Consider the following 12,328-nt stretch of genomic DNA (forward strand, 5'->3'; position numbering starts at 1 on the left):
ATGACAGTGTGTGGGGAGCTGTATCACGCACGTACCTGCTACTAAAAGAATCGGCTGTTTGTCTGGGTGTAGCTCCATCTGCCTGGCAATCCAGGGTCCGTCAAAATGGGCATACCACCAGCCCTTCTTCTTGTTCTGGGGGTCCTTATACTGGTCTGCAGGCCGGATGAAGGGGATGCGGAAGTAGCGCTGCTGCCGATTCATAGTAACCTCTTGCTGCCTGGGAGGCACAGGGGGAGCTGGATTCTGCTGGGCTGGAGTCACAAGCAGATTGCAACAAATCAGCACAACTATACACCAATTACAGTGTTGGTTGTCATATCCCTATTTATTGTTTTGTACTTGAGAAGACTCTGTACTAGAGCATACTGATCTGAGCTGAAGAAATAGAGGATCGGGAAAGAGTGAGTGCCATCTCTGTTAGGACTGAGGTAAACCAACACCTGATCCTTTCCATCAAAGACAGAGCATCAGAGACACTGATGGAAAACACTTCCAGTGTCTGAAGTGAGGCACATCTAAAGAACTCACCCCCGAGTCCAGAAGAAGACGAGGACATAGTCTACACCTTGGAAAAAGCAACAAAGCACACACAGCTCCTGTAAAGTTGTTTTCTTTTAATGGCTTCTACGTTCAGAGCAAAGAGTTGTTTTTTTTAATTCCCAGAAAAGCAAACAGGGCAGTAAACCTTTCCCTGGAAACCCCAGCATTTGCATCGAGAAGCGCTTCTAACCGTGTGCACACACACATCACTGAGATAATCAGGGGCTGGCTGTGATTGGATGCTAGAAGGTTTTTCAAAAGAACATGCTCACTTTAATGAGCTACAGCAACACACACTATTCCGCATGCGATATGGAGGATGCACCTTTACCACAGAGCTCCCACTGACCTTAAGAATTTCTGTATAATGGAATTTAAATAAAAGATTAATATACCTTTCAGATATTTACTTCTGTGCTCTCTTAAAACCCAGCAGAAAATTCAGCAGAACTCAGTTATTGATTTATTAGGTGTACAATTAAGTTTTAAAGCATTTGTTGTGTGATGTATAAATGTAAATCAAACTCCAAAGATCCTCCTGCTCTTATGTCATTTCATGGTAAATGTTGCATAGTGTTAAAAATGACAATTTTCATTTTATTCAACAAAAAATGTATAAGAATAATTTATCCGTTACAACATTCATTATGAGCTGCCTCAGTAAAAATGAGGAGCACCCGGAGGAAACCCATGCAGACACAGGGAGAACACACTACACTCCTCACAGACAGTCACCCGGAGGAAACCCACACAGACACAGGGAGAACACACTACACTCCTCACAGACAGTCACCCAGAGGAAACCCATGCAGACACAGGGAGAACACACCACACTCCTCACAGACAGTCACCCGGAGGAGACCCACTCAGACACAGGGAGAACACACCACACTCCTCATAGATAGTCACCCAGAGCGGGACTCGAACCCACAACTGTAAGCTGTGTGACTGCGACAACTACCTGCTGCGCCACCGTGCCGCCTTAAATTCACTTCATTTTCAGTTTTTTATATTACTAAGCAAATTTACCATAAATTTTTAAAAGAGTACAATTGAATTGAATTACAATGATATGCTACAAAAAAAACACTTTAAAACCTATTTGTACAAATGGCCAAACACATTTTAAATTGCTTATCACTGCTTCTGCCTTTTGACAGAAGCATAGCCAGCTCTGTTGGAAATCCTCTATGGTTAATCTAATTGGAAACAGCTCATCAGAAACGGTTCAATTCTAATTCTTCCATCATCTCCTGTAACTCTTTACCTGAACCCCCAACATTCTTAAAAAGAAATCCGTATTAATTCATCGTTACTGAGGTATTCAGCATCATGAAGCCGTCTTAGAACTGAGTTGGCATTTACACCAGAAACATGAATGATTAATATGTTGTATGCGCAGTGTCTTCCTGCATGAGGTGGTATCTTACCATAGTCAGTGACTGATTTAGGAGCTCTCTGCTCCGTCTCCGTGTTTCGCTTTTTGTTCTTTGACTTCCAGGCGTGGTAGACCTTCAGACGGCGGTGGAACTCCTCTCTGCAGGCTGCCAGCAGCTCAATATCTACCAAACACATCATTTGCCTGACTGATTTCTTATAAATGTTTCACTAGAATTGTTTCCAAAGGTAAACGAACTACGAATACATTTCCAAATGAATAAATATAGCGTGTGGCACGTTTCAAAGGACTCAAGAGAAACGTAGGCCACATACAACACAGTACACAGTATATAACATACTATACAAACTCTGGTGGCAGGTCATGAGAGGAGTGGACAGAAGGAGGCCCTGCTCTTACCACAGGAGGTGTTGATGGCATCTCGCAGCTCTGCATACTTCCACTTGCTCAGGTCATACTTCTTCATCCCAGCGGCCACCTTGCTGGCTTGCACCTGCGGACCCCTGTCGGCGCAAAAGCAATCCCATTTATGCAGTGAAAACAGGCACACTGCGCCATCAGAGAAGGCTTCGTTTGCCTTATTTAAGAGGCACTGATTCTGATCTAAGTCTTTCTGGAGAACAGAATCAGCGGAGCTAATTGGTCTGATTCATTAAGCACAGGGTGAGCAGCAATCACTTTGAAACTGATGATAAAGCCACAGAGTACTGCCTTTCTTGACAGCAGGCCAAATCAGCACGGCGCTGAGAAAATCAGGGCAGGCTTTGGGAAGTGTGAGGCAGCAAGAGCCTGGCTCTGGGAGCGAAAACGCTAGTGGGAGGTGAACAGAGGGGACAGCAGGGAGGGAGAAGGTAACTAGGCTGTGACTGCACAGTAGGGCTGAGGATGGTGGCACTGCTAACGGTCTCCAGCAGCTCTAAGTCAATCAAACTCTTAACTGGAGGCACTTTCACTTTGTACAGATTCTATGGGATTCACCACAACACTGACCACTCTTCCACCCCTCCTGCCTCAAGTGCTCGGGCCATAATCCTATTGGATTCACTTAACCTGGCCATTGGAAAGCCTGTCTGACGTGTTAAAGGAAAGGTTGCATGCAACTTCGCAGCAAAGAAGGTAATTAAGGGAAAGTCAGAATGGACAGATGGTCAGCTGGTGAATGCTGGCCATTTAGTTACAAGGCAGTCGGTGCTGATTGCACAGTGATTTCTCACAAGCTGCTCTTTCAAACAGACAATTTTGTCCATTTGAATTCCTCAATAAATGTTTGAGGGGACAGCTGACATTATAAATACATTCATTACATTTTACCTGTGCATGAAGCACTGCATCTCACCAACAGTAATCTCCTGGCTTTGATTTAGCAGCATCTAAAAATACATTTATTCACCTATTCACCATATTTTCACACATACCCTCTATCAAGGAAATGTCTTCGTATAAAAACAACACAAGTGGTAAAATCTCATCTCGAGTGTTAGTTCTAGTGTCAATGTGTGTGTGTGTCTGAGTAGCTCCTGCATGTCTGAAGACAGTGACAGTGATTCGTGAGGTGGCACTTTGCTGACTCTTGACAGCTGCGAGAGCAAAGCTGCTTAACGGCGTCCCCACACAAGCAGTCATCAAACCAGGCAGCCTTTCTGATTAACCCACTCTGACAGGTGTAAGAGAGAAACACATACACACACAAACGCATCTAATTGGGCGGATTCACGATGAGCAGCTGGGGTCAAGTTCCCGCTTGGGAAAGACATCTCACATCGCTAAATGTTAAAGACTCATCAGATGTCAGTTCAAATACCTCAGAAAAGCCTGGGGTCTGAGGGCATGTTCTGAATGGTGGCGTATCTTCAACAACTCTCTTTTAACTGCACCCTGATTTTCGTGTGTCTTATCAAACTTTTAAAAACTTTCAAACTCTTCATTTCTCTGTGAAAACACACCGACACTCTTGAGTGACCATCTCTAAGGTTCAGGCAGAACGAAGACGGACACATGACTCCAGGCAGAGAACAGACGTATGTCTTATGTAGGCCTTCTTCATAGCCACATAACGGCAGATATGGATGACGTAGGATCTGAGGATGGATTGGAAAGGGCAGACTTGGTTGTGACTCCTCTGTTTGTGCGTAAACGGTTAAACATTAAATAAAACATACTATCTCTTCCCTTGCTCCGGTTTCCTCCCACAGTCCAAAAACACACGGTGGTAGGTGGATTGGCGACTCAAAAGTGTCCGTAGGTATGAGTGAATGTGTGTGTCTGTGTTGCCCTGTGAAGGACTGGCGCCCCCTCCAGGGTGCATTCCCGCCTTGCGCCCAATGATTCCAGGTAGGCTCTGGACCCACCGTGACCCTGAATTGGATAAGGGTTACAGATAATGAATGAATGAATGAATCTCTTCCCTTGAGCCCTTCTGGAAACTCGGAGAATCAGGTGCACAGAATTCCCAGTGTTGTCGTGTCAGGCATGTTCAACATGTGAAAGAGATACAGCGCGAGTCTCCAGAGCATTAGAGGCTCTATTCACACATTCGCTCACTCTGCCTTTACCCAGTTTTTCTACTGGGCCGCTAGCAGGGTTAAAAGTCTGAGTAAAGTCCGGGGCAGCTGTTACAGGTGTTTGCATTCACACATTCAGCTCCTCCTGGTAAACTCTGGAAAATGTCTGGGTTACCATACATGTGTGAAAGGTGCTTTAGACCCTTCCACAGCTCTGCAGAGTAAGGCACTGATTCATGATTAAAGGAAGTATTTAGGTTAATATCGAACAGAATTAGCCTATTGTTTAGGATGCTTTGCATTAGTAGTGTAATCCTCTATCTAGGTTGGTGAAAGATTATGAGGAGGGGACTTGTGAGTAGGCTTGGTTAATGTGAGTTGAGGGAGTTGGGAACTGAAGGGGTCGTTCTGTGTCTTACTTCTCGGACTCTGTGGAAAATGCAATGTCCTTTGAACCATATCTGAAAGAGGAGAAAGCAGAGAAGAGAAAAGACTCATGACACCAGATTCTGATCAGACCTGTGCGATTAGGAACTGAACCTGAGCTGTTATTCCCGTACCAGACGAACGAAGACGAAGACATTGTTCAGTTCATCTTCAGAGTGAATGGATCTACAGCAGGTCAATGTGGCCACTGAGCCAGCGTTAGTCTCTGCCAGCATGAGCAAAATGTTTGTTTTAATCTCAGAGCTAGTTTCATAACACAAAGCTCTTTGCAAGGCTGCAGTCTGGCTGTTTTTGTTGTTTCACAATAGCAGCGGGACTGTGGGCTCCTTTCATATGGAAATCGCAGAGCAGCTGTGATTTTTTTTATGCAGAAGTTTACAGACTACAGTGGGAGAATTTCACTGCGGTCTGATGCTACCTGCAAAAGCCAGAGGAACATGTCACACATGGGTGTGTGTGTGTGTGTTTGTGTGTGTACCTGCGCAGGCTGGGGTCCATCTGGGCCTCATCCTGAATGAGTTCAGCCTCACTCTGAGCGATCCTCAGGGCCAGCTCTCTATCCCTTCTCTCCTGTTCCAGCACAGCCTGCCTCTGCACCTCCTCCTCTCGCTCCAGAGCGAGCTCAATATCCAGCTCCGCCTGCACCATAACACACACACACACGATTAAAAACTACATCCCAAAATCTCTTACAATCACGAGCCATTGTGGCGTTGAAAATTGATTGCCATAAATCCATTGTGATTAACAACTGAATATATATATGTTTTAAAACATTGTGGGTTCGATTCCCGCTCCGGGTGACTGTCTGTGAGGAGTTGGTGTGTTCTCCCTGTGTCTGCGTGGTTTTCCTCCGGGTGACTGTCTGTGAGGAGTGTGGTGTGTTCTCCCCGTGTCTGCGTGGGTTTCCTTCGTGTGCTCCGGTTTCCTCCCACAGTCCAAAAACACACGTTGGTAGGTGGATTGGCGACTCAAAAGTGTCCGTAGGTGTGAGTGTGTGAGTGAATGTGTGTGTGTGTCTGTGTTGCCCTGTGAAGGAGTGGCGCCCCCTCCAGGGTGTATTCCCCGCCTTGCACCCAATGATTCCAGGTAGGCTCTGGACCCACCGCGACCCTGAACTGGATAAGCGGTTACAGATAATGAATGAATAAATGAATGAATGAATAAATAAAGTGGGCAAGCTGTCATTTCACTTTTGATTTGCCTTAATTTCTCAAACTCAAGGTGCTCAAGAAACTCAAGGTACTGAAAGTCTGAATTTTCATTTGTATTTTCATTGCCTATTGACCTCAAATTTCCATTCATCCAGTGGCAATCATAGGTTGCCAAACACTCAGAGAAACATTTCTCGAATGCTGTGCTTTTGTGCCTCAGGAGGCTTATTGCTGATTCTCCAGAAATTGCTTAGGAGAATTAGTATTAGAAAAATAAAAGAAAAAATAATAAGACAGAAGACACTTGTGGTTAGGGCTAAATAATGAACTGTGTTTACCTCAAAATCGCAAGAGCTGCAGCTTTATCTCTAGCCTGCATTAACAATGTCTTAGCCAGTTTTAAAATGGGGGACATTCAGCCTGGCCAATCAGAGGCAGCCGGACACAGTGCTATGGTCATGACCACAACTGACTGACCGTCCCGTACTTTACACACAGCGCTTACATTTAATGCCTGATCTTCACCTTATTGGTTATAAACACAGGCCTGGACTTTAAATCCTAATCCTGGTATTGGTCGCAAGCATCGGGTTTCATCCAGGTGCTCCGGTTTCCTCCCACAGTGTCCGTAGGTGTGAGTGTGTGAGTGAATGTGTGAGTGTGTGTCACCCTGTGAAGGACTGGCGCCCCCTTCAGGGTGTGTTCCTGCCTTGCGCACAGTGATTCCGGGTAGACTCCGGACCCACCCCGACCCTGATTTGAATGAGTGGTTTCAAACAATAAATGATTATAACAGATAAACCAATGACTGTTGTGAACAATACTCATCATAAAACTAAATATCTGCATTCAGTAATAAAAACTGCCTCCAACTTTCCTCAATTTCCAGTGTTTAAAACCACAGCTGCTCTTTATTGTGGAAACATTTTCTGAAAATGAAATTATATTCAGTGGTACAAAATTACTCTCCCAGGTACATGACTTTATTTGAAACGTACCATTTCAGAGACACACTGCTCTGTGATGACAGTGACGCAATCGCTGGTCTTTGTTGCAGTGGAGAAGCGCCCCCCACCAAAGCAGACTTAGGCTTTCCCCGAATCTCTCCATAAAGCCTAGAGCGTTTGAGGAGAGGGAGATTAGGGAGGCCCTCCTCCAGACTCTCTGGAGCCCATCTGCAGCAGAACCAGTGCTGCTCCCTGCTGCCAGGACATTAAGATATTATGCGCCTGCTGTGTGCTTATTTCCGATTAGCCATATTATCGAGGTTGTAAGAAAGCTAATGTGATTCCACGTCTAGACTGATCAGAAACAGGCTATAGTCTGGTGTCAGAGGTCTCAGATTGTATTAGATCATTCTAATGCGGAAGTTGAATCTAAAGTTCGGAAAGAAAACCCGTAACGGCACGGTGTCCGACAACATTTTAGAGAGCTAAAGAAAAACTAACCAACACAGGGAAGGAAACAGTAGTCACCCTTCCTGAACAGCTTGACACAGCTGATATTTTATACAATCAATAGGAGCATGGGACTGGGAAGCACTGGAGAAGGGCCAAATTCAAAATGTTTTCAAAAATGTGTAAAAACTATTTGACTTTCTTGAATATGTGTAAAAAAAAAAAATAATGGGCAAGTGATAATCTTTTTACTGGGTGAATGCGCTACTATTGTAACATGCTACTAAAGCTAGCATAAAATCACCAGTGAGATATTTTACTGCATTAAAGAATCACATTTATCAATTTTTTTATTTTTATTTTTATTTTTTTTATTTTTTTATTATTAATTCAAATCATATACAGATTGCTTCTATGTAAGGGATGTAAGAGATGGCCACGTCTTCATTAGATGATGAACCAAGCAGGTCTGGACTGAACGGCATATATATTTTATACAAGGCATTTTAGGGTTAACCCTTTAAAATCATTTGCGATTTCAATTATTATAATTATCTATCTGTTTATTTATTTTATTTTTTTTAATAAATGAAGGTCCAAGCACGTGTTTTTTAACAACATCCAAGAAGATCTGGCTTTAATTCTGAATGTTAAATGTAGAGAACAAAGGTCAGTCAGTCATAACACAGTTTGGCTGCCTCTGATTGGCCTAGCTCCGTTACAGAACATGAACGTGCCTGTAACAAACCTGTTTAGATGTTGTTCTTGATAAACCAAGTGAGAATAAACGCTGCAGCTCTTACAAATTAAAAATCAGCCCTGACTCACAGTGCTGCTTTGATGGTGACACAATGCTCCTCTCACAAAAGTGCTTAGTGCAGCTTGACAATATCACGGTGGTTTGAAACGTAGTTAAAAACAAAGGTCTGAAAAAACAAGAGAAGCTTAAAGGACTAAAGTGTGTACCGTGGCCTCTTTCAAACAACTCGGACACAAAGGAGCACTGCAGGGCAATCCATCAAACCCCTGAGCCAGAAGCCACAGGAGCCAGCAAAGAGGACTTTCACATCCATGAAGAGAACAGGGACTGGTAAATCTGCGCCCACGCTGCTGTGGCAGCTCGATACAGCATTCGATTATTACTGAAGTGCACAGCGGTAATATCCTCCACTGAACATATCAGCGTGAGGGTGATTGGCGGTGTGGCTGGGCAAAAGGGCCAAAGAGGAAATCAATACTGCAACACACGCATCCGCACACAAACCCACCTGCAGGATTCGCTCTTCCACTTCCATCTTCTTCCTCTCCTCTTCTTCCTGCTTTCTCTTCTGCTCCATTTCTGCTTTCCTAGTGTGAGAGGAGTAAGAGAAGTGACCTGTTCATAATCTTATGCATGGCGAGGGACTAAACGTCAAGATCGATAACTACAGACACCATGAAGTTGGAGGATGCTGATGCTGTAGAGAAAGAGCCTTGTCCTGTTACTGGCTTTTTAGATGAAATGAAAATTCATATATATATGATATCTTCATCAATCCCCTCTATTTAAACATGAAGGTGCGACCTACATGCGTCGGTCCTCTTCCTCCTGCTTACGTAGCTGCTCCTCTTCCTCGTGCCTCTTCCTCTCCCTCTCCATTTCCTCCTGGATGCGCTTCAGCCGCTCCATCTCCTCCTCCTCTTGTTTCTTCTTCTGCATGGAGGAGAGCAGCTGCTCCGATTTCTTCACCAGGCCCTCATACTCCTGCTCGATCTGCTTACGACTCATCACCGTGGCCTTAGAGAGGGAAAGAATGAACAAAAGAGGATCAAAAATGAAAGAGTAAAATAAGAGAGATTTTAAAAAGAAACAGTAAAAAAAAGTAATTTCAACAACTATTTGATAATTGTTTCAAATATAAAAAATGAACAAGAACAAAAGACAAAGAGAGGAAGGAATATAGACAAGAATTAGTTTGAAACAAAAGTGGAACAAAATGCAAACAATGACAGGAAAAAGGAACATTAAGTAGTATTTTTACTTTAACATTACAATAGAGCCTCTGTTTGTTGCTGCTCCAGGGATCAGCACTGCAGAAACTGCACTATGTGACTTTTGGAGGAGGGTAGGAGATCCTTGATTTCCGGAGGGTGCTGTAAAAATGAATTGCACTCTACAACTCTAGGGGGAACCCATAGAAAAAATATAAGAAAGAAAGAAAGAAAGAAAGAAAGAAAGAAAGAAAGAAAGAAAGAAAAAGAAAAAGTAAGAAAGAAAGAAAAAGAGAAAGAAAGTAAGAAAGAAAGAAAGAAAGAAAGAAAAAGAAAAAGAGAAAGAAAGAAAGTAAGAAAGAAAGAAAAAGAGAAAGAAAGAAAGAAAGAAAGAAAGAAAGAAGGACTGAAAGTCATTACAGGAGTTGCCTGTGTGCAGCAGTTAAACTCTACATTCCCTAAAAACCCATCTGAAGAGGAACAGCAGGGCATCGCTTTGAGTAACTTTTGGGAGGAAAATCAAATGGCAGCGACGCTGCAGTTAGCCAGCAGCTTCATCAAGAGGAAGGGAGCGGTGATGCCAGGATGGACACACCTCGGTTGTTTTCATATCCTGCAGGCCCTCATTAAACCAGAGCATCACCTCAGTACCATCTGGCAGAACGCCAGAGGAGTGCAGGGGGGCTCAGAGGACGTGGAGCAGATCGCTGGAGTGCAGGAGAAGACGCCACTCATTTACACAGAGGAAAGGGGCAATCGGGTGGAAAGGGTTCAGCTCCGATGCCACTCATTTATCAGCACGCCGGCGAGGAGGGCGCGGTCTCCGGAGCCCACTGTCAGCGGTGCACATCCGGCCTGACACATGAAGGCAGTGTCCCCACTGAGACAGAGTCAGGGAAAGGTGTAGACAGCACTGAGTTTACTCTGATGAAGGGCTCAGAGGGCACGAAGTGGACAAAGCCTGCTAATCAAGGGATGCTGCAGGAAATGTATGAGGATTCCACCATTAAATCCACCTCACTGTTTCTATACACAGTGTCCTTTTGGTGTGTGTAATGTGTGTTAGTGTGTGCTGTGCTGGTTTGAACGGATCAGGCACAGCAATAGTTCACTAGAAGTTGGGAATTTGCCATTATTTTGGTTGAGGGGTGGAGTCAATATAATGTTCTATAAATATTCAAATTGTCGCTGTCCAATGGAAATCATGGATCTCCATTTTTGTAGATGTTTATTTTCCAATCATTTGAACACAGCAGCTGTCTTTCCTGAAAATTCCACGGGGAAAGGACCAATAGAAATGCTCCGAAACGACATGGAATAAAATCCTTTTACACTGACTATCGAAAGTTAAGGTTTTTCCTATCTCCTGTAAAATTGCTATTTTGATTGGACAGAGACGATATGAAACCTTTGATAGCTGAGTACAATTAACTACAGGAAGTGGTGGGAACCTTAGGGCTTTTATTCCTTCTGTTCTACGGCAAATCAGAGGAAGACAGGTCGAACCTGGGCTGCAATTCCAACTAGCGTTGTGTTGAGATGCCTTTAATTCTGTGGCACGTCCAAAGAGAATATGACACTTAAAAGACAGCCGAGAGCACAGTCCTTCCCCAGCACTAGGCCATGGGACAACACTTAAGCATCAATGGCAAACTAAAACCGAACTTCTGAGTAAGTTAAATGCAACGTGTCTGAAGACAATGCGCATTGTTCTCTGCAGATTAAGAGTTTATCAAAGTAATGAGTGGCTACAGTGTAATTAAAAAAGCAAAGCACTCAATTAGTGGGGGCTTCACCTTTATTTTGCTCAGGAGAGCGTCGATGGAGGCAGCCAGCTCCTGGATCTGCTTGCTCATCTCCTGCTTGCCCTCTTTCAGGCCACTTACAGCTTCATTAAACTTCTCCATCCTCTTCTTCAGTTTCTGCACCTTTATAAGGCCATCAACACTGGATCATACACAAAAAACAGATACGTATCCTTTAGTTCCTTAGTTCCCAATATCATTTGAACACAGAATTGTTTGGAATAAAATATTTTGAAACCTGTACTGCCCCTGAAATCTCATAATGTACACATTAAAAAAAAAACATTAAAATCCTCCAAAATGTTGCTATTTTTCATTTAAAAACACAGGTCACATGTTTAAACAACGTTTTATTCAAACTGCTTTCAATATGCGCTTATGGCAATAGTTTGAAGGCAAAACCATTAAATATATTATGGCAAAATGTTCAGATAAGAATCGACAACACTCTATTGATCCCGAGGGAAACTGGAGCATCACAGGAGTCTTAAATGTAAAATGACACAGTGAGGTGTATCTCGGATAGGAAGCATATTCATGAAATTTCCAAGAGCAGCGTCAGTACGTGTTGATGTAGGTGTTAATCTGGAGGGCAGGTTGTGTTTGTAAGAAATATCTAGGGATATGTTAGTCACTGAACTGTTGCTAAAAATCAATACATGAATCAATTATTCTCCCTAAATGTTCAGTTAATGGAAAGCAACTGGTCTGACAAAATGAGGCCCGGTGTTTCTGATGAGCAGTTACCCACCGGGGCTTGTGTCTTCTCTTGCATAACCACATGCGGACCGTCTTCTGAATCTTAATGCAGGCGCCTGCCCTGTACATCATTTTGTTCTTCACTGCAGGAGAAAGGGGAAAGGACAGAGAGAAGACATTTTCTCATTTAGAAGCACAATTATGGAGTGGAAGGTAAGACTTTTACTTTGTAGGGACCCATTTCAAAATAAGGGAACGCTCACGTTTAATGACAGACAGGCCACACCACTGGACCTTCTTCCAGCGACTACACACCAGCCACATGTTGACCCGTTTGAGCAGCTCGGCCAGGTGCTCGGGGTCAGACCTCATGATCTGGTCAAACTCTGCAAACTGAGGTGTAAATGACAGC

General features: G+C 43.7%; 1 protein-coding gene across 1 annotated transcript in view; it reads right to left on the reverse strand.

Moving 5' to 3' along the window:
• myo6b (myosin VIb) overlaps positions 1 to 12,328 on the reverse strand; it is a 46,946-nt gene that overhangs the window by 1,191 nt on the left and 33,427 nt on the right. The window contains exons 23-31 of the mRNA XM_066684497.1: positions 12,180 to 12,309; positions 11,969 to 12,059; positions 11,209 to 11,359; positions 9,010 to 9,218; positions 8,710 to 8,788; positions 5,369 to 5,529; positions 2,342 to 2,445; positions 1,974 to 2,105; positions 36 to 254 (exon numbers count right to left, since the gene is read on the reverse strand). Of these exons, the coding sequence (XP_066540594.1) occupies positions 36 to 254; positions 1,974 to 2,105; positions 2,342 to 2,445; positions 5,369 to 5,529; positions 8,710 to 8,788; positions 9,010 to 9,218; positions 11,209 to 11,359; positions 11,969 to 12,059; positions 12,180 to 12,309 (1,276 nt within the window). The remainder of the gene's footprint in view (positions 1 to 35; positions 255 to 1,973; positions 2,106 to 2,341; positions 2,446 to 5,368; positions 5,530 to 8,709; positions 8,789 to 9,009; positions 9,219 to 11,208; positions 11,360 to 11,968; positions 12,060 to 12,179; positions 12,310 to 12,328) is intronic.

This window comes from Hoplias malabaricus, chromosome 1, assembly GCF_029633855.1.
Source record: "Hoplias malabaricus isolate fHopMal1 chromosome 1, fHopMal1.hap1, whole genome shotgun sequence".
Taxonomy (NCBI): domain Eukaryota; kingdom Metazoa; phylum Chordata; class Actinopteri; order Characiformes; family Erythrinidae; genus Hoplias; species Hoplias malabaricus.